The following is a 26,198-nucleotide window of genomic DNA, read 5'->3' as shown; positions in this document are numbered from 1 at the left end:
GTTTGTCTTATTTTTTCATTTATTTTGGTTTTTAGATTCCACATATAAGTGAAATCTGAAGAACTGGAGTAGAGAAAACAAATTATTGGTATTTGTTTTCTTCTGTCTGACTTAATTTCACTTAGCATAATACCCTCTAGGTTCATCCACGCTGTTGCAAATGGCAAGATTTCATTATTTTTCATGGCTGCATTATTATTCTGCATTATTTATATTTCATTATTTTTCATGTATATATGTTCCACCTCTTCTTTACCCATTTATCTATCAATAGACACTTACCCTGTTTCCCTGAAAATAAGGCCTAGCTGGACAATCAGCTCTAATGCATCTAATGCAAAAATTAATAGAAGACCCGGTCTCCTATAAGACCGGGTCTTATATTATAGAAATATAAGACTGGGTCTTCTATTAATTTTTGCTCCAAAAGACGCATTAGAGCTGATTGTCCAGCTGGACCTTATTTTCGGGGAAACACAGTAGGCTGTTTCCTTGGTTATTGTTAATAACGCTGCAGTGAACAAGAGGGTGCACATATCTTTTCAAATTAGTGTTTTGGATTTCTTCAGATAAATACCCAGGAGTGGAATTGCTGGGTCATGGTAGTTCTAATTTTAATTTTAATTTTTACAGGACCTCCATGTTGTTGTCCATAGTGTCTACACCAATTTGTAGTCGTCCCGCAGTGCATGAGGATTCCCTTTTTTCCACATCCTTGTTAACACTTGTTGTTTGTTGATGTATTGATGACAGCCATTCTGACAGGTGTGAGGTGATCTCATTGTGGTTTTAACTTGCATTTTCCTGATGATTAGTGAAGTTGAGCATCTTTTCCTATGTCTATTTGCCATCTGTATGTCCTCTTTGGAGAAATGTCTGCTCAGGTCCTCTGCTCATTTTTCAAATTGACTTGTTTGTTTCTTTGGTGATAAGTTGAAGGAGTTCTTTATATACTGTGGATATTAACCCTTATCAGATGTATCGTTGGGGAAGATTTTTCTCCCATTCAGTAGGTTGTCTTTTTGTTGCATTTGATTTCCTTCACAGTACAGAAACTTCCTGTTTGTTTATTTTTCCTTTTGTTTCTCTTGATTGGGACATGCGAAAAAAAGCATTGTTAAGATCAATGTCACAGACTTTACTGCCTATGTTTTCTTCTAGGAGTTTTATGGTTTCAGGTCTTTTTTTTTTTTTCCTTCCCCTTACCCCCTGCCCCACTGCCAACTCTGAGTCAAACCGTTGTTCTCAGTCTAGGATGCGTCTCACTGGCCCGTGTTGGTATTAGGAACATTGCTCACTGGCTCACAGCCGCATACAGCAGCCCAGCTCCAGGTCAAGCCGTTGTTGTTAATCTAGCTGTAGAAGGCGGAGTTCACTGGCCCATGTGGAAATCGAACTGGCGACCTCGGTGTTAGGAGCACAGCGCTCCAACCACCTGAGCCACCCGGCCACCCCTGGTTTCAGGTCTTATACTTAAGTCTTTAATCCATTTTGAGTTTGTTCTTGTATATGGTGTAATTGGTGAAGTTTCATTTTTTTTTTGCATCTGGTTTTCTCAGCACCATTTATTGAAGAGGTTGCCTTTATTCCGTTGTATATTCTTGCCTCCATCATCACTAATTAATTGGCAATATAGGAGTGGGTTTATTTCTGGGCTCTCTATTCTGTTTCTTTGATCTGTGTGTCTGCTTTTATGCCACTACCATACTGTTTTGATTATTATGACCTTGTAGTATAGTTTGATATCAGGTAGTGTGACACCTCCAACTTGTTCTTCTTTCTGTGTGTGTGTCTTTCAATTGCTTTGGCTATTTGGGGTCTTCTGTGGTTCCATATAAATTTTAGGATTATTTATTCTAGTTCTGTGAAAAATGCCTATAGTATTTTGACGGATTGCATTGAGTCTGTAGATTGCTTTTGGTAGTATGGACATTTTAATGATGTTCATTCTTATCCATGAGCATGTATATGCTTCCATTTATTTATCTCTTCTTCAATGTCTTATAGTTTTCAGAGTAGAGGTCTTTTACCTCCTTGGTGAAATTTATTCCTAGGTATTTTATTCTTTTTGATGCAATTGGAAATGGGATTGTTTTCTTAATTTTGTTGATAGTTTGCTATTGGTATACAAAATGCAACCGATTTCTGAATATTAACTTTGCATCCTGCTATTTTACTCAATTCATTTATCTAATAGTATTTTGGTGGAATCTTTAGAGTTCTCTCTCTATATGTAGTATCACGTTACCTGCAAATAATGACAGTTGTACTTCTTTCTTTCCAAATTGGATGAATTTTATTTCTTGTCTGATTGCTGTGGCTAGGACTTCCAGTATTATGTTGAATGAAAGTGTGAATGTGGACATCCTTGTCTTGTTCCTGATGTTAAGGAAAATGCTTTTAGCTTTTCACCATTGAGTATGATGTTAGTTGTGGGTTTGTCATATATGGCCTTCATTATGTTGAGGTATGTTCCCTCTATCCTCACTTTGCTCAGAGTTTTTATTATGAATGAACGTTGGATTTTGTCAAATGCTTTTTCTGTATCTATTGATATGATCATATGATTTTTATACTTCATTTTGTTTATGTGTTGTATCATGTTAATTGATTTGCGGATGTTGAATCAACACTGCATTCCAGGAAGAAATTCCACTTCATCATGGTGTATGATTTCTTTAATGTATTATTGAATTTGACTTGCTAATATTTCATTGAAGATTTCTGCATCTATGTTCATCAGGGATATTGGCCTATAATTTTCTTTTTTGTAGTGTCTTCATGTCATTTTGGTTATCAGTAATGCTGGCCTTATAAAATAAATTTGGGAGTCTTCTCTCCTCTTCAACTTTCTGGAATAGTTTGAGGATAGGTATTACTTCTTTGAATGTCTGGTAAAATTCACTTGTGAAGCCATCTGGTCCAAGACTATAGTTTGCTGAGGGTTTTTTGATTACTGATTTGATTTTGATTACTGATTTGATTTTTGTAGTTATTAATTTGTTCAGATTTTGTTTATTTCTGATTCAGTCTTGGAATATTGAATGTTTCTAGGAATTAATCTATTTCTTCCAGGTTGTGCAATTTGTTGGAGTATAATTGTTCATAGTATTTTCTTGTAATCCTTTGTATTTCTGTGGTGTCAGTTGTCACTTCTCTGTTATTTCTGAATTTATTTGGGTCCACTCTCTTTTTATATTGATGAATCTGGCTAAAGGTTTGCCCATATTATCTTTTAAAAAAATCAGCTCTTGGTTTCATTGATCTTTGGTATTGTTTTTATAGACTCTGATTCATTTTTATCCACTCTGATTATTATTTCCCTCCTTATACTCACTTTGGGCTTTGTTTGCTGTTCTTTTTCCTAGTTCCTTTAAGTGTAAGGTTAGATTGTTTACTTGAGATTTTTCTTCTTTCTTGAGGTAGGCCTATATTGCTATGAATTTCCCTCTTAGCACTGCGATGGCTGTCCCACAGATTTGGGGTCATTGTGTTTTCATTTTCACGTGTCTCAAGGTATCTTTTGGTTTCTTACATTATCTTGTTGTTAACCCATTCATTGTCTAGTAATATGTTATTTAGCCTCCATGTGTTTGTGTGTTTTTCAGTTTTCTTCTTTTAATTGATATCTAGTTTCATATCGCTGTGATTGGAAAAGCTTGATACGATTTCAGTCTTCTTAACTTTACTGAGACTTATTTTGTGGCTTGGCATGATCTATCCTGGAAAATGTTCCATATACACTTGAAAAAAATGTATATTCTTCTGCTTTGGGGTGAAATGTTGTCAAATTATCAATTGAATCCATCTGATCTAATGTGTCATTTAAGGCTACTTTTTCCTTGTTGATTTTCTGTCTGGATGGTCTATCCATTGATGTCAATGGGTTGTTAAAGTCCTCTACTATTATTGTATTACTGTTGCTTTATATATTTAGGTGCTCCTATGTTGGGTACACAGATGTTTACAAGAGTTATAGCCTCTTGTTGGACTGATCCTTTTATCATAAAATTCCCTTCCTTGTCTTGTTACATACTTTGGTTTAAAGTCTATTTTGTCTGATATAAATACTGCTACCCCAGCTTTTTTTTCCCCATTTGCATGAAATATCTTTTACCGTCCCCTTTTAGTCTGTGTGTGTCTTTCATCTGAAGTGGGTCTCTTATGGGTTGTATACGTACTGGTCTTGTTTTTTTTAACCATTCAGCTACCCTGTGTCTTTTTTTTTTTTTTTTTAACAGGACTTCATTGGGGGACAGTGTGTACTTCCAGGGCTTTTTCCAAGTCAAATTGTTGTCCTTTCAATCTTAGTTGTGGAGGGTGCAGCTCAGCTCCAGGTCCAGTTGCTGTTGTTTGTTGCAGGGGGCGCAGCCCACTATCCCTTGCTGAAGTCGAACCAGCAACCTTGTGGTTGAGAGGATGCACTCCAACCAACTGAACCATCCGGGAGCTCAGAGGCAGCTCAGCTCAAGGTGCTGTGTTCAATCTTAGTTGCAGGGCGCAGAGCCCACCTTCTCTTGAGGGAGTCCAGGAGTGGAACTGGCAACCTTGTGGTTGAGAGCCCACTGGCCCATATGGGAATCGAACTGGCAGCCTTTGGCGTTAGAAGCCCTGAGCTCCAACCGCCTGAGCCACTGGGCCGGCCTTTTTCTATGTCTTTTGATTGAATCATTTAGTCCATTTACATTTAAAGTAATTACCAACCGGTATGTAATTATTGACACTTTATTGTTTTTGTAGTTTTCCTCTGTTCCTTTATTGTATTGCTCTCTTCTCTTGTATGTTGATGACTTCCTATAGTGCTGTTTTTTTCTGGATTTTGTTTTGTTCTTTTTCTGGATTTTTGTCCAGTTCTTTCATTTGGGGCATTTCCTCATTTGGCTGACACTCTGTGTTTGTTTCTATGTATTAGGTAGACCTGCTACATCTCTGGGTCTTGGCAGAGTTGCCTTATGTAGTAGGTGTCCTGTAAGGCCCAGTGGTGCAGTCTCCCTGGCCACCTGAGCTGAGTGTTCTAGGGGTGTCCCTTGTGTGTGTTTTGTGTGCCCTCCTACTGTAATTGAGCCATTATTGCTGCTGGCACATCAGTGGGTGGGACTGACTCTCAAGCTGGCTGGTTGTGACTATAGCAGACAAGTTGTAATGAGGAGTCACTTTAGTGGGGCTCTGATGCCAGCTGAGTCTGCTCTTTGGCTGTGTCATTTGTGGAGCTGGTTGGGTGGTGCTCTGGTGTGGTGGTCTGAAGCTGCTCACCAGGTGTGTTGGTTCTGGAGCTTCTTGGGAAGGGCATTAGCTCAGATCAAGGAAATCCACCACTTATACCCACCACTCCTCTATCCCACTCTCCAAACAAAAGCCCTAGCTGATCCTTATGGTTTACCCCAATTATCAACATCTCCGTCAAACTAACCCCCACCCCAAACAGAAGAGAGCATTACCTCCTCAATTCTGACAATCTCTTAGTTGCACCTCTTTCATGGCCGTTATCATGACTGTCCTTCTATTCTGGTGACTGGGTGCATCTTTTCTCTCCCCTGGGTGGCTGCAAGTACCTTGAGGTCAGGGATGGCTTGCCCCTCTTGGCATATCATGATCAAGGGGGTCTCTGGCCCACTGGACAGTCAGCAAACAAGTCCCTCTATGTGGAGGTTTGGGTAAAGGAACTTGGAGCAGACACAGCAACAGGGAGTGAAGGCATGCAATCCCTACTTATCCACTTGCCTTTAAACACCTAGGAATGTGCAAGCAAAGGGCCCACATATGGCATTCTTAATGTTCCAAATTGATATAAACAGAAAATTATCTGTAATACAGCATTGACGCACTAGTGCTTGTAAAATGGAATATTTCAGTAAGTGGTAGAAAATAAACATCTGTACTAAGAAGACTACGGAAGACATGTACCTCCTACATGCACAAATAGATCCAAGTGCCAGCGCAGGAGGGCTGCTGGAGCATTTTGTTCCTTGTGCATTTTTTTTTTTCAGTCTTACATTTTCAACCCAAACCCAACAAATCATCCTTGGGCAGAGCTGGAGTAGGAACAGGACAGGAAAGGCGATTATGCTCAGAGCAGAGCTGCCAGTGAGACTCCTACAGCTTCCCCCTTCCTGACTGGGATACAGCTCTTGGGCAGGTCAGCACCCTGTCCAGGGACTGAAGAACCTGGAAATTAGGCAGAGGGCTGTTCCTACAGCAGCACCTCTGCCCTGTGCCACATCTTGTCAGGCCCTTATTTATCCCTGTGATCCCATGCATGGGATTTCAGATTCTCTTTCTTCACACGACCATGTGGTTTGCAGCTCTCAACAGGATCTCCAGGACTGGGCAGCTGTACCCTGTCCCACTTCCCCTGCAAACGGCAAAGGCTTCAGAAAAGAAACTCTTCTCTCTGCTATCAAACATGAGTCTTGCCCTGTGCCCTGAACACTTGTGTGCAGGAAGAGGGTCTTGCTGGGGGAAGAGCAAAGTACCTTCTGGCCGTGGTTTTGGCTTTTCCAACCCTCCATCTTGCATGAGCTCAAAGGCAAAGGAGACGTTTAAGACCTGGAAAGAGAAATGCAGGGCATATTTAGTTACACACTCATTCTTGGACCCTCGGGGCTCCCAGGACCTGCCCCAGGGAAGCAATAGAGCCAGCATTATAGCCAGAGGGGCAGAGGTCCAGCTAAAATGAGGCCCGAATTTGAAGGAGAAATGAGGCTACCAAAATGGGAAGGCCATGCAGAGTGTGAGCTGCCTGGACCCAGCCTGCTGTTAGCCCTCCTGGAGAAGTTCAAAATCCTCTTCCGGTCCTGCTGTGTTCCTGTGTCAACTGGCAGGACTTTCAACTCAGGGACATTAGTGCACACAGTTGAAAGGATGAGATTGCAAACATGTCCAGGAGGCAGAGAACAGTGTCTGCTTTGCACCAACTGCCCCTTGTCTAGCGTGCAGGCTGTGGCAGCCTATGAGAGGCGTTAGACTGAGTGTGGGTCTTCAGGTCTGATCAGCCTTGCAGCCACTTTCCCTGTCACTTCTGGGGAGATATGAGGTTAGGCTATGGCACATGGCAGGAGCATATGGCGAGGGCACCGGGGCCAGGCTGGAGAGGGAAGGAAAAGCTATTCACGATGCTTGGTGGTCTGCAGCTAGCTCCTGCCTAGCATGGGCCCTCCTCCACCCATTGAAGGGGGAGACAGGAAGGTGGGCAGACAGGAAGCTGCTGCCTTTTTCCTGGAAGCCCCAGCATAGGTGAAAGCAGATGAGTTAGGGCCCGTGGACTAGGGCCTCCCTCACATCACTTCCCCTTACCTTCTGTTCAAAGCTGTCTGGGGTCAGGAAGAAGCTGTGCAGGGGCACGAAGTAGCCCTCTAGGAGCCCCATGAGCAGCACCAGGTACACCCCATCTGCAAACTGGAGGGAGAGAGCCAGGTGAAGGCACTGGACCCCTGAGCCCCCCAGCCAAGCCCCATCCAGGGAGCCTGTCATCTTCCATGTTGATCGCCCAAAGGCGACACCCCCAAGCAGGTTCCAGGCAGGGGGTGAGGGGCAGTGGCCCGAGGCAGGAGGGTCTGCTCTGCAGCAGGCCTGCCCCATGCGTGCCTGGTCCTGATTTCAGCGGATCCAGGATTTATTTAGCATTGACCATGTACCAAGCCCTGATCGGGCATGGGGACCATAGAGAGGGGTCAGGTGTGGCCCCTGACCTCAAGGAGCTCATAGTCCAATGGGGAGATTGACGTGGAGGAAATGCAGCAGCTAATTTGACGGAGAGAAGCATGTTGGCCTGCGTGAGAGTGACAAAGGTCACTCCCTCCTACTGAAGGCAACAGGGGAGGCTTCTGGAGGAGGCTCTACCTGAATGGAGACCTGAGGGATGAGTGCGAGTTAACTAGGGCAGAAGGAGGAGGGAAAGGGGATGTGTAAGGCCAGTGGCATGAGGCTACTAGGGTAACTTTTGCTTTATGAATAGAGAAAGAATTCTAGTGTCATTCAGGCCTGGACATTCCCCCTTCTCACCCCTCTATTATTGCTTGAGAGGCAACATAGTGTAGTTGTTATGAATGTGGGCTCTGGAGCTAGGTCTCCAGCTCTACTACTTACTGGCTGTGTGACCTGAGCAAGTTATGTAACTTCTCTGTGCCTCATTTTTTTCCTCCTCTGGTAAAATGGGGTTGACTATAGTATAGTATCTACTTCATGGGGTTATGATGAGGACTAAACCATTAACATGTGTAAAGTGCCTAGAACACTGCTTGGCATGTAGGCGACACTTAATAAATATTAACGATAACAAGTCCTCAAATAACATCATTACCTTTTAACATTGGTGAGAAAAAAATCAATTCCTGGCCGGGTCCACTGTCTGGGTGGAGTTGGCACATTCTCCCCAGGTCTGCATGGGTTTTCTCTGCATATTCATTTCCTCTCACACCCTGCGATGTGTATGTGAGGCGAACTGGTGTATCTACATTGTTCCTATCTGAGTGAGTGTGTCTGTGGGTGTGAGTACGCCCTGCGATGGAAGGGTGTCCTGTCCACAGTGGGTTCCTGCTTTGTGCCTGGAACTGCCAGGACAGGCTCCATCCACCTGCAACTGTGAACTGGAGACTAAGTGGGTTGGAAAATGATTATCTTACTTGTTTTTATTCGTCTTCCTTAAATGTATATATAGCTCACATTTATTTCAATGTTTAATATTATAAGTGTTTGGGGTCTTTATTTAGAAGTTTGGCGATATTTCTGTGACCAGAAATATACTGTAGGAACTTAACTCTTGTTTACATCAATTAACCAATGGGAAAATTGGTTTTGTTAAATGCCATTTCACTTAAAGTTGCACTTTGCAAGAATCTATCTATGATGTTACATGAAGACTTTCTGCATTGCTATTACTATCCGGGCAAACAACAAAGCACGCAGGACACAGCTTACTGGCAGCTCTTGTTGACAAAGCACAGCTGTGTGACAAGGGCCCTCACAAGAGGCTTAGAGCACCATCCTTTCCATCAAGGACAGTAGAGGCCCGAGTGGCTGGGAACCTGGTCCAAGGGACAACAGATGCCTAGAGTAAACAGAGGGATGCAGGTCTTCTGCTCAAGGGAGGGTAAGGTGAGTGTGCACTGGGCACTTGGGACAGGCTTTGTGGAGGAGTGGAGGCCTGTGGGACGAGGGAAATTTGGAAGGAGTAGGTGTTCCAGGTATGGAGGATGGCCTGAACAAAGATATAGAGGTCAGATGCATATCTGATATTCTAGAACCTTTCAAAGAAAGCAGGGCCACCAAATGTTTGTGGGCATAAACAACAGTTGCTAGAGATTGCAGGAGGCCAAAGTTCTTGGAATTATCTTAGGAAACTTAAAAAAAAAATCACAAAAAACTAAATTGCCTGGAAAGTGGGCTAGGGCTAGAGTCTGAGCTCTAGTGGGTGATTGGCTGGTGGGCCTGTGTCTCAAGCTTTGTTATGGGCATATGACCCTGAGCATGAACTTGACCTGGAAGCAGCTTCCTCCCTGCTTCCATTCATCCAGACTTCAACTCAGGTGGGTAGGGCTTGAGCATGACTCATCCCAGGACACCCCAGGGTGGACAATGTAACAGCAGACCCCAGCGTCTGTGTCAAAGTCAAGGCCCTCCCACTGAACTAGTTAACTGGGTCTCATTTTGGCGGTGGCTGGAATGAGTTGAGAATAATAAGAATCCAATCTGTCAACTCAGGGGAGGACCTTGGGTTAGGGTCAGGGTTACTCACAGCTCTGAGTGCCACTGACTTAGATTGCTCCCACCCCCCGCGGCTCTTTCTGATGACTCGGTGGTAACACCCACAGACAGACACCAAACATGATTAGTAGGGACCCCCTTTCATACACGTGCTGTCCATGAAAATTCAAATGAAAGTTCCAGAGCTCATTCTAGCTCACTTGAGGACACATCACTTTTCCAAGGTGTTCCCTAACTCCCAAAGGAGTACATAAAGCTCATTTCACAGAGTCCAGACACACTCAAACTCAGGCACAGATCCAGGAATTGCTTTTCAAAATAACGGGAGATGCCTATGTGCTCAAAGGAAAACAACATTTTAGAAATTCATCACAAATGAAAGGAGGTTGAGAAACAGAATACATTACACAGCCTTAAAGTATCTCTCAATAAATATTAGTTATTAATTATAAAGGTGGGGAGAGCTTTCCAGTAGGCAAATCTAGTGGGCACCAACTTACCCAAGTGATCAGTTATTATCACCAGTAATGGGACTAATGGACAAAAGTGAGAAGAATATGGCATTACTTAGGTGGCATTGTTACTGAAAATGCATAATCTGAATCTAAGCACAAGGAGAAAAAATTTAGAGACGTTCAATGAATCAAAAGGTCTTCACTCTTTAAAAATGACAATGTTATATAAAGACAGGCTGAGGATTTGTTCTATAATAAAAAAACTAAAGAGACATGACAACTAAATGCAGCATGTGAGAATATTAGGATGACAGGAAAAATTTGAATATAGTTTTTTTGAACCATATGATATTGTCAAAAGTAGTCAAATATCAGAAATTTCATGTGGTTCAACCTAAATAAATCCATGTATTATATCAATGTTAAAATTACCATTGATTATGGTTATCAAAGAGAATGTACTTGTTCTTTAGAGATAGATGTATGCTGAAGTACTTAGGGTGGAGAGAGAGAGAAAAAAACCCCAAATGTGGCCAAAATGTTAACCATTAGTATATGTAGGTGAAGAGTATATAGGTATTCATGATGATATTCTTGCAACTTTTCAAAATAAAAAATTCAGAGAAATTCCAAGCAGTTCACCCCTCTGAGTGGAATAGAATCTCCTTTCTCCTGGAAAGGCTTCAGGGTCAGTGTAGAAAGCCTTCCTGGCAATGCAGGGATGAGACACTTGCAATGGTGGCTGTCAAGCAGGGCCTTGCCCCTTACTCTGCACTTGGGGCTGTCACCTACCTGGGTTTCCAGTTCTGTGACCTCCAGGTTCAGTTTATTCAGGTGCTTGTTCACGAAAGTGATGAGAGTCTAAAAGAGAAGCACAGGGCGGGCACTGAGATGGAGGCTTTCACGAGTGCCAGACCCTGGAGGCCACCACTGTGACTCTACTGTGAGGACAAGGACCTGTGTGATCACACAGGATGAGGTGAGTGAAGGGCACTCATGTGAGCTGATCACTGTGCTAAGCTGAGTGACGGTGAGCAGCCTAGGAGACTCTTCTTCAGGGCCCTCAAGTTCATGGGAAAGGATGGCACCCAGGACTTACAGTCCCACACACTACGTGATTCAAATGACCAGTTTTAGGACTGTGAAAGGAGCAGGGAGCCCCAACAGGGCAGAGTGAGAGGTGGCGTGTCTGAGCCCAGGGGCAGGGGGCCAAAGGGAAATTACCGTGTTTCCCCGAAAATAAGACCAGGTCTTATATTAAGGTTTGCTCCAAAAGACGCATTAGGGTTTGTGTTCAGGGGATGTCGTCCTGAAAAATCATGCTAGGGCTTATTTTCCGGTTAGATCTTATTTTGGGGGAAACGCAGTAGGAAGGGGTGCCAGAGAAGAAATTCCACTAGGTCCTTCCTTCCCAGTCCCTTCCTAAGCACAGGGGCCTGTGCCCAGGGAGACAGAGGGAGATCTACGTAGGGAGGCAGGGACAGCTGAGGCTTCAGTGCGGGTGGGAAGACAGGACGCCTGTAGCCTTGGAATCCCCAAGAGATGCTGTCATCCAGTGGGAAAAATAAGAGACTAGATGAGGTATCCCGTGAGAACAAGATAGGTAAAACGGACATCAAGCAAGAAAGCCCCGTGTTTGCAGAGATCTGGTGATGACCCCAATTTCAGGAAGGTGGCGAGCTGCAGGGATGGGTTTTCCTCAAATATTTGCTGTCTCACTCTCCTCCCAGTCCCCTCCTTCCCCCCCCCCCCACCCCAGGCTCTTCTTTCCCACCTTTTTCACCACGTTGAGCTTGTCTGGTGCATGGTCGAACAAGGTGTCAAAGGCATCACGTTCTGAAAAAGAGGGAAATGTCAAGTAGAACAGAGCTGATTCCTGGTGGGAGTCCCACCCCAGGTCCTGGCCATGCGTCTTTGAAGGCCACATGGTCAGCTACCGACGGGAACTCTTTGGGGTATGAGGCTGTGCTGGGAACTCTGGAACCTGGGTTTAGGGCAGAAATTTGGGGTTGATTCTTACCTTTGTATGTGTGCACGTGTGTGTGTGTGTGTGTGTGTGTGTGTGTGTGTATGTCCATGTGTCCACGTCCATCCGTCTGTCCGTCCACCCACTAGGTCAACCCTCTTCTGGGCTGCGGTTGGGGGCTCTGTCAGGCAGTTTGACTTGGGACTGGTTATTACTCTGCATTCTTTGTGTTCCATTCCATCATGATTTAGTCATGGTTCTAAAGTGTTTCTGAAGCTTTTTGGAGGCTGATTGTTATCCAACTATCAGATCAATCCCTAATTTTCAAAACCAGGACACCCAAGACAAACATCCTGGTAGAGTGTGCAGATAAGCGGATTGGGAGCCCCGGAGCCCCGACACAGGCTGTGAGCTCCTCCTCTTGAGTGATCTAGTTACTTCAATGCTTTGCACCTCTGTTTCCTCTTCTATTAAATGCCATCTGAGAAATGAACTTCCCCCACGTGTGTCATGAGGATGAAAGACGGGACTGTATATGCATGTGTTCTGTAAACTTGGAAGCATCTACCGACCCTCATTGTTATTCACATTATTGGAATAATTCAAAATAGTATCCATAGTAAATACAGGGTCATAGAAAATAGCAAAGCCACGCTCCCTGCAGGGTCTTCTCTTGCTACAGCCTTCATGTTCTCTGAACTGAGAGGTGGAATGGTGGAGGGGCTCCGAGGCAGGGAATGAGAAGAGTCTCCAAGTGGAACCTGGGCTGGGCATGTTCACGGTCCTGGGGCCTACCTTTTCTACGCTTGCACCAATGGGTAAATCTGAGATGGCCAGAAAGGTGCTTGAGATCCCTGACATTCAGACTTTATAAACAAACCCCAAATCCTGGGAAATGGGAGAGGCAGGAGGTGTGATGAAGAAAGAGGGAAAAGGCAGCTTCTAGAACATCGGCACAGTGGGGAGAAGGGGCAGTCCGAGGGTATCCATATGCCTCCTTCCTTTACTCTCACCATATGCTTAGACTCCCCTGCAAATGCCCCGCAGCCAGAAACCCAGCAATGTCAGTGGTCTGGTGACTTGCTTTTAGGACCGTGCAGCTGTGGTTAGTTTCCTCTTCCCACCAGGAAGCTGACCCTCCCTGCCAAACAGCCCTGTCACCAGGCTGGTGTAGACACACTTGCAGGAAGCACATGCAGTGACCATTCTTTCCAGCTGCTACAGAATTAACTAGACCCCCGTGGCAGTCACCAGCAGCAGAGGACAATCTTATGCAACTCACCATGCCTCCCAGAAAGAGCCCTGTAGGAAAAGGAGAAAAACTGTGAATCTTCTCTGCTCGCCCTTGGTGAAAGAGCCCCCAAAGCTTCCTTCCTTGGCATTTTATTCTGCACTAAGTCTCCAATTATCGGTGGTCTTTAGTACACTACCACCTATTTTCCTCTCTGCTGTACTTCGTTTCCACAAAGTCTGGTACAAAAGATGCTTAAAGGACCTTAAATAAAATCACACCATTACTTATAGTTGAGAAAGAATACTGGACTCAGGGGTTCAAGATTCTCAATGACCTTTTAGGAGCAGAGCTCCAGCAGCACCCCAATGTGGAATTTCACTGCCCAGGTTGCTGTGGGCATCTGCTTGGGGAGGTCAGGTTTGTCTCATTCCTGTCCATCCTGCGATACCCACCAAGTTGTGCCTGCCTTTGACACAGGATAGGTGTTTTCAAAGAGGACAGAAATATGGAACCACACTTATAGCAGTAAAGTACTAAAATCACAAGCATTAAAGACAGACTACTTAGGTTTAAATCCCACAGAGCCATTTGCTTGCTGTGTGACTTTGAGCAAACTACCAAACCTCTCTGGGCACCAGGTCTCTTATCTCTAAAATGAAGATAATGGTACATACCTCAATAGAATGCTATGAGCATTAAATAATTTAATATGTAGAAAGACTTTAGCATAATTCCTAGTATATAGTAAATGCTCAATACATTTTTCTCAATGTTTTTAGTTCTTATTAGATTGGATTATCCCAACTGTGCATCTATCACTCAAATGATGACCCGCAGATAGTATACTGGGAAGAACAGTGAACTTGGAGTTAACTGTTGGCTGGAGATATCACCGGATATCTCCTTCTCCACCTTTGGACTGTGGGGTTTTAGGAGGTATAATCGTTACTTCATGTGTTTTTTATGACCCTCAATAGATACAAAAGTGCTCCATAAACTGTACTGTGTTGTCATTATTAGGAGTTTGCAACCATGTTTATATCTAGGGGGCCAGATGGCAGACAGAAAGACCATAGAAAGCATAATGGGCAATTGACAGCTTGCTCAGAAAACCAAAACTTCACGTTCCCTGGTTCGGAAGTTTCTCCCCAGCCACACTCCTCTCAGATATGCCTTCCTCTTTTCCAGAAAGTGAAATATCAGGCATGGACAAGCCCCGCATAGGGAGGGGAGGGGTGGGCAGGATGGGCAGGAATTCTGTTCCTCTCCCGGCAGCCTGAGCCAGGGCAGCTTTCCTCCCGCCCCTCACAGAACCAAGGCCAAGAATCAGTGTGCCTCAAAGATCAACTGCCCCCTCGGCTGCCACGCCTGGGCCCTCGAGTGATGTGGAGGCTGCCTGATAAGGTCTCTGCAGGCCTTAAACTGGGCACCTGGGGAAGGGCCACTCCACATCTCTGCCCTACCCTGGGCCTGAAATGCCCACACCCCTGCGCCCTTTTTAAGGCACATGCACAGTTGGGTCCAGGCAGGCAGCACCCTGAAACCCCCGCCAGCCATGACTGCATAAGGGGAGCGTCCTAGAGATGGGGCAAGTCTTGGATGGTGTGGGTCAGCGGTGATGGGAAAAGCCAGAGAAGCCAGGAATGAAGGGGAAGGGAAGGAGGGCAGGGCCTTTACCATGTGGAATCCTCACAATCTCTCTGGTTAGGAAATGCTGAGGTCAGAGAGGGCAAGGGACTCACTGGTGAGGAAGCAGCAGAGCTTGGATTGGAACTCAAGTCAGGCTGGCTTAGAGGGCCCTGCTCTTTTCATTTAGCTCCGATTCAAGGGAACACAGAGGAAAGCTGGGGGTGCAGGGGATGCTGGCAACCAACTCTGCCCGGCTTTGCGTGTGGTCAGGGCTCAGGCCTGCCCAAGTAATCTCACACCGATACACCCAACTGTCCTGCTCTTTCTGCTTAAGACCAAAACCTGTTTTCCTCTCAAACCTCTTACATGTCCTGATATTCCAATTTATTAACGTAAATGAAAAACAACAACAAAAAACACCACTCTCCGGTAGAGAGGGGCTTTCTGGGTCATGGCATGTGACCAAATAAATCAGATTCAGAAAAGGAAGAAAAATGTCCTTTTGAAGGTTAACAATTTAAATTCAACCCCATATTTATGGTGTGATGATTTCATGCTGGTTGGCTTTTTCGGGCACACTTTTTTCCTGGAGTGCCACAAAATTAGAATTTTTCAATCACTGCTAATTCTCTCTCCCCACTTCCCCACCCAAGTTTGTACCTTAAGCATTGAGAAGCATGTTTTGAATGCATGGAAAAGGCTAAACTATAATCATTGGCTGAAGTCTAATCCCTCTTGCAATCCCAATAAATGAAAACTAAATATCAGCAAATGGACAAATTTCGGAGAAACATCTGTGTTCCATTACAGAATTGCTGGCAACAATGGTGTTGACATACTCTGTGTTACCAGTTATTTCCTCTTGGATTTGCCGAGACTGGAGGATTCCTTCTCGTTTCTGAAACGGGGGTGGGGAGAAAGGGTGGGGGAAGGAGAGAAAAATATGCTTTAGAAAAATATGAAAAACTGATTAGCATTCCTGATACTGAGAACGTTACTGGTGTTTAAGAAATGACTCTGGAGATGAGAGACTGCTAGAAGTGAAACAAGTCCGCTACCTTCCAGGGTCTGGACTGTACCATTTGTACTTAAGTGCAATTAGTGTTTAGTCCAAACAAGTAGGCTGTTTCTTGGATGGTGAATCTTTTCTTTCTTTATTGGAAGACATTCTGCTGGAAGCAAACTGTTTGCCTCCTGGAGTAATCCACAGTAAACCAAATGGAAACGAAGGCCAGGGTGTGTCTGCCTTCCAGCTGGGGCCACAGAGGGAAGCTGAGAAACACATTTAACTAGGGGGCTGGGGTGGAGGAACTGAAGCCAACTTGGAGAATGCAAATAGACGGAAAGGAGGTTCTTTTTGTTTTTGTTTTAATGATATGGGAGCTTTTACATAAGTAGTACAGTCATCAGGCAAATAGTTTACTCTCTGAGAAAAGGTTCAGTTTGGAGGCCCACACATCTGTCCATCCATCCATCCATCCATCCATCCATCCATCCATCCATCCAACATCTACACCACCTCCTCCCATCAATTCATTCTTTCTTCTTTATTTCACTAATCAGTGTCTTCTATGTACAAAACTGTGTTAGACTTGGAACAAATACTACGGAATGTATGACAGTTTCTGGCTTTGAGGAACTTAGAGTCAAATGGTATAGATGAAGCAGGCATGTGAGAATGGTTTCCCCCAAACAGGGTTTTTGCCTGATTACCCAGCTCAGTTATTAGTAGGGTCCCCCTTGCACTCTCCAAAGTATCATGGGTAATAAATTATGTGGTCACCCTGTGTGGAGAAGAAGTGCTGAATGCAGGACAAGAGTAGGCTCTTTCAGATGGGATGGTCAGGGAAATCTTCCAAGGGGATGGGTCCTTGAGTTGGAACTTAAAGGACATATAGGATCTGGCTGGACATAGAGGAGAGAGGCCATTCTAGGGGGAGGAATGGCCTGAGCAAAAAGGCAGAGTCAGTGGAGTCAAATGTATTCAGAAGGTTGTTTGGAGGGAGGGTGCCATTACTCAATGGGGAGTCAACTGAATGCTGGTGTAAGAGTTTAAAACTCATCGTGTGGGCATGGGAACCAATGAAGGGGTGTTAGGATTCAGGAAGACCTTCCGGCGGCTGTGAGGAGGGAGATTTATTTTATCAGGTCAGTTGCCATTCACGTGGAGGACAGTATGTGCATGGAAAGCAGTAGTCAGCAAATTCATCTTCCACAAAGGTTGAAGTGAGTGTCAAGAAGGACCCTCTAAGCTCTGGTGTCTTAGATGAAACCTGCCTCCTTGACCATCCTGCCCAAACTTCCAGAATCTTCTCTTCACATTCCCAGTAGCCACAGAACGTAGTGTCTTTGCAAAAGTACTTTTACAGATGTAAAGGTAGAGCTGGATAAAGGCCCAGGGGGTATTTGGAATAGATTAAGAAAAATGGACCATCAAAGCAAAAAAGAAAGGGAAACAAAACCATTTAAAGGAGATCTAGTGAGGAGAAATCATAATTTTTTCCCCCAAATTCAGCTTCAACAATGTAAAATTTTCACATGGGGCTGATGGAATCTGTGTCCTTGTCTTATGAAGCCATTCACAGACATGAAACCTCACCTTCAACTTCATGCAGAATTAAATGCAGAATAGAAAAGAAATCTGGATTAAATAAGCCTTCAGACGGTCTCCCGATTCACCTCAATCCATTATTTGTTCCCTACAGAGCTCACTCTGTGGTTCAGTGACTCACAGCCAATTCCGAGTACTGCTTCTCTGCCTGCTTAACTTGATAAAGCAAAACACCCCATAAAATCTGACATGCATTGATGCCGTTTTATATAACGCGTCCTCTTTTCCCCCTCATGCTAACAGAACTGCTTACAGGAGAGATTAAACTGACAACAGCCTTCAGATGGCCCATAATTGAGCTCCAACGAAGGCATGAGACGTGGGCTTGCAGTGACCACTGTTTCAAAATAGCCCCCCCCCCACCTCAGATCTTGAATCATAGTTTTAAAAAATATAATGACATGGATTCACACATTATTGATTGGCAAAAATAACATAATAGAGAAGGCCTGGATTCACTAGGGAGATGCTTGTACCAGGATGCTCTGGCTGGCCACATATCCATAGCAGACATGAAATGCTTAGCACCATGCTTGACACAGTGGAGGGCTCAATAAATGAGGCCAATTAGTCCCTTTCAGTCAGCTACACTTAGTGTCTGAACCACACACATTCGTAGTGACGATGGGCTCCTAATAGCCCTCTCTGCTGCTTATCTCTTGGCAGGCAGGGCCAAGGTGTCATATTCCTATTATAGCCCCTTGATGTTTAGCAGGTTTGGTACCCAGACGGTGTAAAAGAAATACTTGTTCATTAGGGCACGACTGAGCAACTGATTGAGCAGCCTCCCCCTGCCCTCTTCCTCTCCCATTAACATCTGATCCCTGGAAGCTCAGCTCGAAGGCCTTTTGTCCTGGAAGCTGGTCTGGCCTGGTCAGGCAAAGCTTACCAGGATAAAACTGGATAAAGGTCTTCCTTACCAAGGGACAGTAGACCTGCCATACTGTTCTGTATTCCAGAACCTTGGATAACCAGGGAGCTGCTTATAAAGGGCGTTCTCCCTTGCAGCATGTTTATTTGGAAAAGAACAGAAACAAGCAAACAAAATGATGACCTTTTGCTAAATGGCATAAAGTTGGAAAATAAAATTGAATTTGAGTGTCTAATGGGGTTAGGAGCAGAGTGAGATAGTCACAGGGAGAACGCACACCCTCACTGTGGAAATTACACGGGCATATGTGAATGGAAACTCCATCCAACAATCTGGAAAAGATGGCTTGAGATCCCAGCTGTGCTTCACTGGGAGGGTGAACAGTGGCAGTGCCCTCAAAACAGGCATGGCCAGTTGGGGTCTCTCTCAAACATGCATGCACACGTATATATATGCACACTTGCCCTCACATGTGCGGATATCTGTCTCTCCCCAATACCTGTGCATCGTTTGTTTAATCAAAAAATGATTCTCTGTGGCTTGCAGGGCACATGTGTGTGTGCACGTGTGTGCACACACATAGATACATCTTTCCTCCTGATCCTACTATGCACATGTCACAAACATACACCGTCAAACATACGTTACACAGACACCCTCCTGACAAAAACATGTAAACCCCAGGCACATGCCCCACACAAGGCTGTCCCATACACAGCACAGACTCTTCTATCTTTGCACACTTCTCAGGGATAAGCCCACGTACATGGGTAGGCTCACTCCCAGGCCTTCCAACATACAGCGAACCCAAGGACACTCAGCATTCATTCAGCTGCCTTCCTAACAAGCTACCTGGGGTGCCTTAGCTCTCATAGGAACAGCCTCCACAGCTGTTTAAGGGTCCAAATATTTGTAGTGCTTTCTTTCTTACCTGGACCACAACCACTTGGATGGAAACATGGTCTGGGAGTCGGATGGGTGCCCTGAAATACTGGGACAGAGCAACTAGCAGATGCAAGATGGCTACCAGGCTTTTGGCATGAACAGCTGAAATAAAAGATGATTTGAAAATTAGAAAATCTTCTTCAAAGTTCTAGGTAGATATATACAGATATGCACAATGTAGCAGTACCACACCCATGTCCCTTTTATCCCACCCCTAAGGATCAGGGGACACCCTGGGTCATCACAGGGCTCACCCTGGGCTCCCTCATTCTTATCTAGGCTCCATGGAGCTGCTTCTTGGGTCACGTCATTGCTGGCTTCTAAGACAGTGCCTCTCTAATCCAAGGTTCCCATAGACACCCTAACAACTGCTGAATTCTGGATTCAGATCAGCTCTTCCCCACCTCCACGATCTTGTTCACTCTATTCTAATAACCATGGGCATGTCTGCTCTGCTCGCCCCCTCCATTTCCACCTGAAGGTCAACTCCTGTGGTTATGACCACTACCCTTGTCCTAAGGCGCTATTCAAAGTGGCCCTCAGTAAATGCACACTGAGTCAGGAACATGGTGTTGCTTCCTTTGTTCAGGGCTGTAGACCCCTGGGGGAAGGGATGAGAGACATCTAAAGGGCTTTGTGGCTCTGAGTCTCAGGTATGGTCAGGGTAGGCAATGTCCCTTGGGGAATAGCTGGAAGGGGATGTTTCTGAGCCAGGTGGCTTCTACGGCTACTGAGCAATGTACTGGATGTTAAGCCATTTACACTAGAGAAGGCGGGGCAACTAGTGGGTTGTAGTTTTCTCAGTAGATGAGAGAAAAAGCCTGTGATGTAATGGGACACACACATGGCTGGGAAGACTGAAGCGTGAGCTCTGACTTGACAACTCTGCCATTTATTTACTGCCTACATGACCTTGCGTTGGCCACTCACAGCCTCTGAGCTTCAACTGCTCATCTTCCCAAATGGGGATAACCATGCCTGTGCAGAAATACAGGTTGTGAGAAGATCCAGAGATAATGTGGGCAAAGCTTCCAGCCCACAGCAGATGCCTAGGAATGGTTGATATTTTTTTACTATAATTTATGAGAAAGTGCCTGGCATCTAGGCAATTAAAGCATGTCGACTTTCTCCCCTTCGTTTCTCATAAAAGGGAAGATTCACCAGATACTTTACCTCCTACAGCTCTCATGGCTCTGCATTACAGGGGGCATTTAAGGAAAGCACAAGAACAAAAAAATGCCCATTTTGTGTACTTAACCTAAACTGGGCCCAGTATCAGGGTGTCCTTCTGTCTGCCCTGGGATTGATGAGTCTGCTCTAACAGAAGCTCTGAGAAATCACCAACGAAAGGAAATGATTCAGACATTCCTTGGGAATTCATTTGAGTTTCTTGTTATCACTGCTGCTTCAGAGAAGGTTTCCCACTATGAACAGCTCAACCCCACCAGCAACCAGCACACGATCTGCTTCTAACGCCGCCTTCCAGAAGAAGTTTTCAGTTCTGGGCTTCTGGGCATTGTCAAAAGTTTCACCCACAGTTACAGCCTCAGAAAAGGCTCCTGGCATGGGACTGATGCATCAGGGATGTCACTGGCGGACAGAGGCGACATCCGGGTTTGCTCTTCTGGTCAGAATTGCCACTCCATCAGCCCCGTTATTGGGGGGTGTAGGGCATTTGCTACCTCTCCCCCTTTTAAGGACAAAACATAATGCTAAAAAAAGCTGTGGTCAAGAAAGTCGTTCTTACACACTAGTGACATTGTATGTCACTTTGGGTGAGCAATACAGAGCTAGATCATAGGCACCACACAAATGTCATTCTTTCAAGGAGTAGTACTCGGTCCTCCTGGCAATTTTTTTTTCAAAAGAAATACAGTTTCTCTTTCTCTCTCATACACTACATGTACAAAGATGTTAATTATTGTGTAATATATTATCACTGAAAAAAAAATCTGGAAAACAGTATGTCCAATAGCAAGAGGAGAGCTTAGGCCAGTGGTTTTCAATTTTTTAATTATTATTAAGCAGAGAAATCCTTTCTTCTAAAAGCTGTTAGGCAAAACGGATAAAAAAAGTTTAACTGCTCTGGTCCCTGAGTCCTAACTGCAGCCGACCCACAGCTGCTTCTCCTCGCCACCTTTATCCTGCGTGGAAAGACGACGCAATGTCCTTGGAAACGGCCAAGGAAAGTAACGGAGAGGAGGGATGGACGTCCCCCCGAGCTGTGCCTGTTGTCACATTCCTCATGGAAGAAACCACTGCTGCTTGTAAACAGGCCCAGCATTTCTGGCACCCGAGGCATCACAGGGAACTAGCCATCGAGATAATTATTCCCTCCGACCTAGCAATTCATCTCCGTTCTGGAAATCCAGGACAGGAAGAATTCAAGGGAAGCAAAACGAAACACAACCTACGACATTCAACTTGGCACTATCTGGTATTAGCAATAGGCTGGCAAACATCCAAAAAGGCTCAACGTCAGCGTAAGGTTAAGCTAACTATGGGCGACCTACCCCATGACATAGAGCAGCTATCAAAAACGGTAACTACCAGGACCATGTGGGAATACAGAAAATATGTACGACATGCTCTTAAGCGAAAATAACAAAACGCAAGATGTATATGACTTCATCAAGTAAAAATATGCATTGATATGGACATTCGTGGGCAAAAAATGAAAATAGCCAGAGGAGAGTGGTAGTCTGAGTGTTTATTTTGCTCATACCCATTTCCCTAAGAGAAAGGAAAGTAAACATGAACCAAGAAAAATCATTCAAAGCCAATGATGGTCCCCATGTGGCTTTTAAAAATTCCATTCTTCTAGCTCAGCCTTTCCCAAACGGGGTTCCCTGGTAAGTTAAAGGGTGTTCTGTTTTGTTTGGCAGGGTACGCGGCGATGGTCCATAGTCTCAGGAGTGGGAAACAGGGTCAAACGAAACTAAACAGCGGTCTTCATGAGAGGACTATGATGCTTATGACTTTATGCTTTAGAGTTTCTGACTATTGTGGATTTCCAAAATGCAGACATGTTTCTCAAACTAGTGATCAAGCCCCCCTTTTTTCTCCCCCACTGAACACTATTAGCATTCCTGGGACACAGCATAGATAGCATCTAGGGCCCAGAGTTGTGGTCTCCCCTCCTCCCGCCCTAATATGTTCTACTTAGCAGAGGATGCCCTGTTCTAAGTGCTGTGCTCTGCGAGGCAGCTTATCACCCTGCACAAGCAAAGGTGTAATTATGTTGAAGGAGGCACTTGGTGTCTTGCCTCCCTCCAATGTCAGATGTTAGGTACCTGCTGAAGAGATTGCGACTGACAGCTACTGGGTCTCTAAGTTAGGAGGTGAAGATTCCTTTTTCTTTCCCAAGTTTGAAAGGTATTTTTATGGGGGGGATGTGTCTATTCTAAGTTGCCTAAATTGGATGTAATAAGGTATAGCATTGAGCCCGTTAATACTTAAAACAAAGGCAAAGAACATAATTTAAATCATTTTACCAATATAAATTCATATTTTTATCTATTGCAAAACACAAAACAACTTTGGACTCCCTACGGGAAATAATGTTGTCACCAGTCTGCTGATTTAATGTTGGTTCTGATATGGACTCATTAAGTCCCTATTAGACAACAAGGCCCTTGAGGCAGCAGAAGAATGAATGGTTTATATTTTCTGAAATCCTTGAGCTGTACTAGCTGTCAAAACTGAATTTAAAAATCCTGTTCCAGTGCCTACAATCTCAGCCATATCTTTGCTTTTTCTGGAAAATAAGGGGGTGAGGAGAAAGACGTGGGCTTTGGAACAGAGCCATATTTCTTGCTCCCCAGCTTCTCAGCTGCCTGAATGTAGGGATCTCAGCTCCCCCAAGCCTCTACAAGCTGGAGACAGCCGCATTCTCAAAAGTTTGTCTGGCATGCGTAAGTAGCTCAACAAATATGAGTTTCCTTCCCTTCCCAATCTCACATGAGCTTTCTACAGAAAGCCTTTTATAGGAAAGTGTCCTGGATTTTGACATGTTATTTTTCCCAAAGGTATGTAGGATGAGCTGTGTCCTTCCTTAGAAAGATAAATGGGTTTGCACCCACACAGGGCCTGCCAGCTTACTGGATGGCTTCCTGGGGAAACCTCATGGTAGGGACCACAGACATCACTTAACAGTCCCATTTTTCATTGTACAACTCACAGTCCACATTCCACTTGATGCTTCTGGGAGGAAGTTTCAGGGTTTCGTTGATCTTCTCCAGGACAGTTTGCAGCTTTTGCTTCTGAGCAATCTCTGACTGGGTGACCTCAGCAACGTTCAGCTTCTCACTCTCAAGTTTCTCTGGGGTGACAAGGGAAAACACAGCTGTTAGCTGCAGCTACAGACAACCCTAAGTCACATGCATGCACTTACACATTCATGCACTCAACATATACATACACAGGCATGCGTTTTATTGTGCTCTACTTTAATGCCCCCCACAGATACTGTGTTTTTTACAAATCGAAGGCAAAACCCTCCACTAACAAAAAAGATTATGACCCGCTTTGCTTTGGTGACCTGGAACGAAACCCACAGTATCTCTACAGTGTGCCTATACGTGAGGGACACTGCTCCCCCTTTCTCCTGACGGTGGCTATGATAGCACCAGTACCGTGAAAACCTTGCAATGTCTTGAATCCCCAAATTTTAAGATCCCAGGACCTTAGAAGTGAGCATTTAACCGAGTCTGTCATATGTAAACTCTTTTCTATCATTCTGGGGTTTTCGCTCTTCAGTTCTGCCTTCTCCAAGGACGTCTCTGTGCCCCAACTGGATAGCCTTTTGTGCTTCCCCTGGGCATGGGTTATTCTTTATTCAGTGCATTTTGTACATTCCTTGTAGTACAATATGTGTCATGCTAAATTATATTTATCTTTTTTTAAGCACCTTCTTTCCTTTAAAACCCTCCTGGGAGGTAACTTATTTAGTATGTTCTATTTCATCAATTCTAAGACACACATTTTAACAGCCCTGAAATCACGTTGTGTCTTAATATTGATGACATCCTACAATTGCTGTCAAGATGGGTGGAAAATATTAAGACTTATCACTGCTTCCATGGATGAGTGTTTGGTCATAGCTCTGCATAGTGTAGTCACTTCTATGTCTCAATAACCTGACAAAAGCACTTTCAAAAAAGAGAAAATAAAAATTCTAAGCCATAAGAAAGCTTTGCCCAATAGTTTTTTCCCCTTTTGAGTGATACTTATAGAATCGTGTTTTAAAATCAATGGTTCTTGTATGCAATGGCATAACCCCTTAACACTTAAAATGAGTAGACCGTGTTTTGCTTTTTATTAGTCTAAATTCCTATTTTTGTCTATTAAAAAGAACAACTTTGGACTCCCTAACGAGAAATATGTTGTCTGCTGTTGGACTCACTTAATTTGCCCTAGACAGCTCTTTCAGGATTAATAGAACTGACATTCTGAAACATTTAAAATATCTTTTCCCCTCATTTTTAAGGCTGCCATCAAAGTAATTAAACTTTACAATATATCAATGATTCCCTTATTTCTTACATTATTTATTTTATTTTTAAGTAGCTCTAGCTTCTCCAAGTCAAAGGCCCCTTGGGTAACTCTTTGGAGATGGAGGTTGCCCACTGGAGAATTTCTGCAGGTTCTGTGGAGTTACGAATTCTTTTCAGCACTTTAATAGGATGACCTCAAGCTGTTCTTATCTGTGATGGCCTGAACTATTATCTTGCTCTTTAGTTGCTTAAAGCCATCATTCTTTATTTCTCAAGTTCAGGGATTTAACAAGCACATGTCTAAATGTTTTCCTCTTGAATGTTAAACCTTGAAGAGACCCTGTATACCTTTTCCATTTTTAGGTTGTGAATTCTTATCTTGTATCCTCTTCTATTGAAGAAATGACGAGTTGTTTTCATCCTGCATTGCAACTACAATTTTGATAGTTTGGTAGAGGCTGCCGAAGGCGCTAAGTTAAGGAAATTTGTAAAGCCTTATCTTGGCTCAGAGGGAAACACTGCTGGGATAGATTAGTGATGGCTGTCTTCAGAGTGGGCTGTGTGTCTGTGTGTGTGTGTGTGGGGGGGGGTAGGAAGGGGAGCTGCGGCAGCATGAGACACACTTGTTTCCTAGCCCTGTTGTATTACATTATTGCCTATGAATTTTCATATTTATAACCTTCTGTTGGCATTGGATTTCTTAGAGTGAATAGCTTAAGTCTCTGAGTCTGTTTTCTAGGTCAATAACTTTTTTTTTTTTGCACTATTGGTCCATTCTGTTCTCATTCTTTAAAAACTTGGACTTTACACAATATGTCCTGGAACACTCATTGTTTTTCTGTTTCCACCAGTCTTTTAAAGTAGTCTATGATACTAAAATTATAATACATTCTTCCTAAAATTGAAAAAAAAGTCTGTTTTTTTGTTTTGTTTTGTTTTTTTGCATCTGGCATCGTTTGTTCAAAAAGGTTTTTATTGCTTTGCTTCGTTTCTTTGGCATTACTAAATTTTTAGAAAATGTAATTCTGCTTTATTTTTTTCCACTTTTGTTATGCTTTGGGTTTATCTTTTTGCTTTTAATTTTTGTTGCTGCATATTGTATTTTAGGCATTGACATTGGTATTATTTGGATCTGAGAAAGAGAATATCTTGAAGTGACCCTAATGAACAGTTTTAGGTGTGTCCTTCATGCTCAGAATTCACACACAAACAGAGCGTTCTCGCTCAGTTCTCGCTGTTAATGGAAGTCAGATTACCATGTATACAGGTTTCTTTCCCACTCAAACACAT

At 43.9% G+C, this 26,198-nt stretch overlaps 1 protein-coding gene and 1 long non-coding RNA gene across 2 annotated transcripts in view; one reads left to right on the top strand and one right to left on the bottom strand.

Annotated features, from left to right (window-relative positions):
• PARVA (parvin alpha) overlaps positions 1–26,198 on the bottom strand; it is a 154,570-nt gene that overhangs the window by 5,892 nt on the left and 122,480 nt on the right. Inside the window, exons 5-12 of the mRNA XM_019729368.2 lie at positions 23,594–23,734; positions 19,400–19,515; positions 15,826–15,884; positions 13,406–13,425; positions 11,932–11,993; positions 10,950–11,018; positions 7,294–7,395; positions 6,474–6,546 (exon numbers count right to left, since the gene is read on the bottom strand). Of these exons, the coding sequence (XP_019584927.1) occupies positions 6,474–6,546; positions 7,294–7,395; positions 10,950–11,018; positions 11,932–11,993; positions 13,406–13,425; positions 15,826–15,884; positions 19,400–19,515; positions 23,594–23,734 (642 nt within the window). The remainder of the gene's footprint in view (positions 1–6,473; positions 6,547–7,293; positions 7,396–10,949; positions 11,019–11,931; positions 11,994–13,405; positions 13,426–15,825; positions 15,885–19,399; positions 19,516–23,593; positions 23,735–26,198) is intronic.
• The window catches only part of LOC141572237 (uncharacterized), a 156,119-nt gene that overhangs the window by 119,349 nt on the left and 10,572 nt on the right, over positions 1–26,198 (top strand). The window lies entirely within an intron of this gene.

Source organism: Rhinolophus sinicus, linkage group LG06 (assembly GCF_036562045.2).
Source record: "Rhinolophus sinicus isolate RSC01 linkage group LG06, ASM3656204v1, whole genome shotgun sequence".
Taxonomy (NCBI): Eukaryota; Metazoa; Chordata; class Mammalia; order Chiroptera; family Rhinolophidae; genus Rhinolophus; species Rhinolophus sinicus.
Note: the sequence above shows the minus strand (reverse complement) of the source record. Positions and strands in the feature narration are given on the sequence as shown.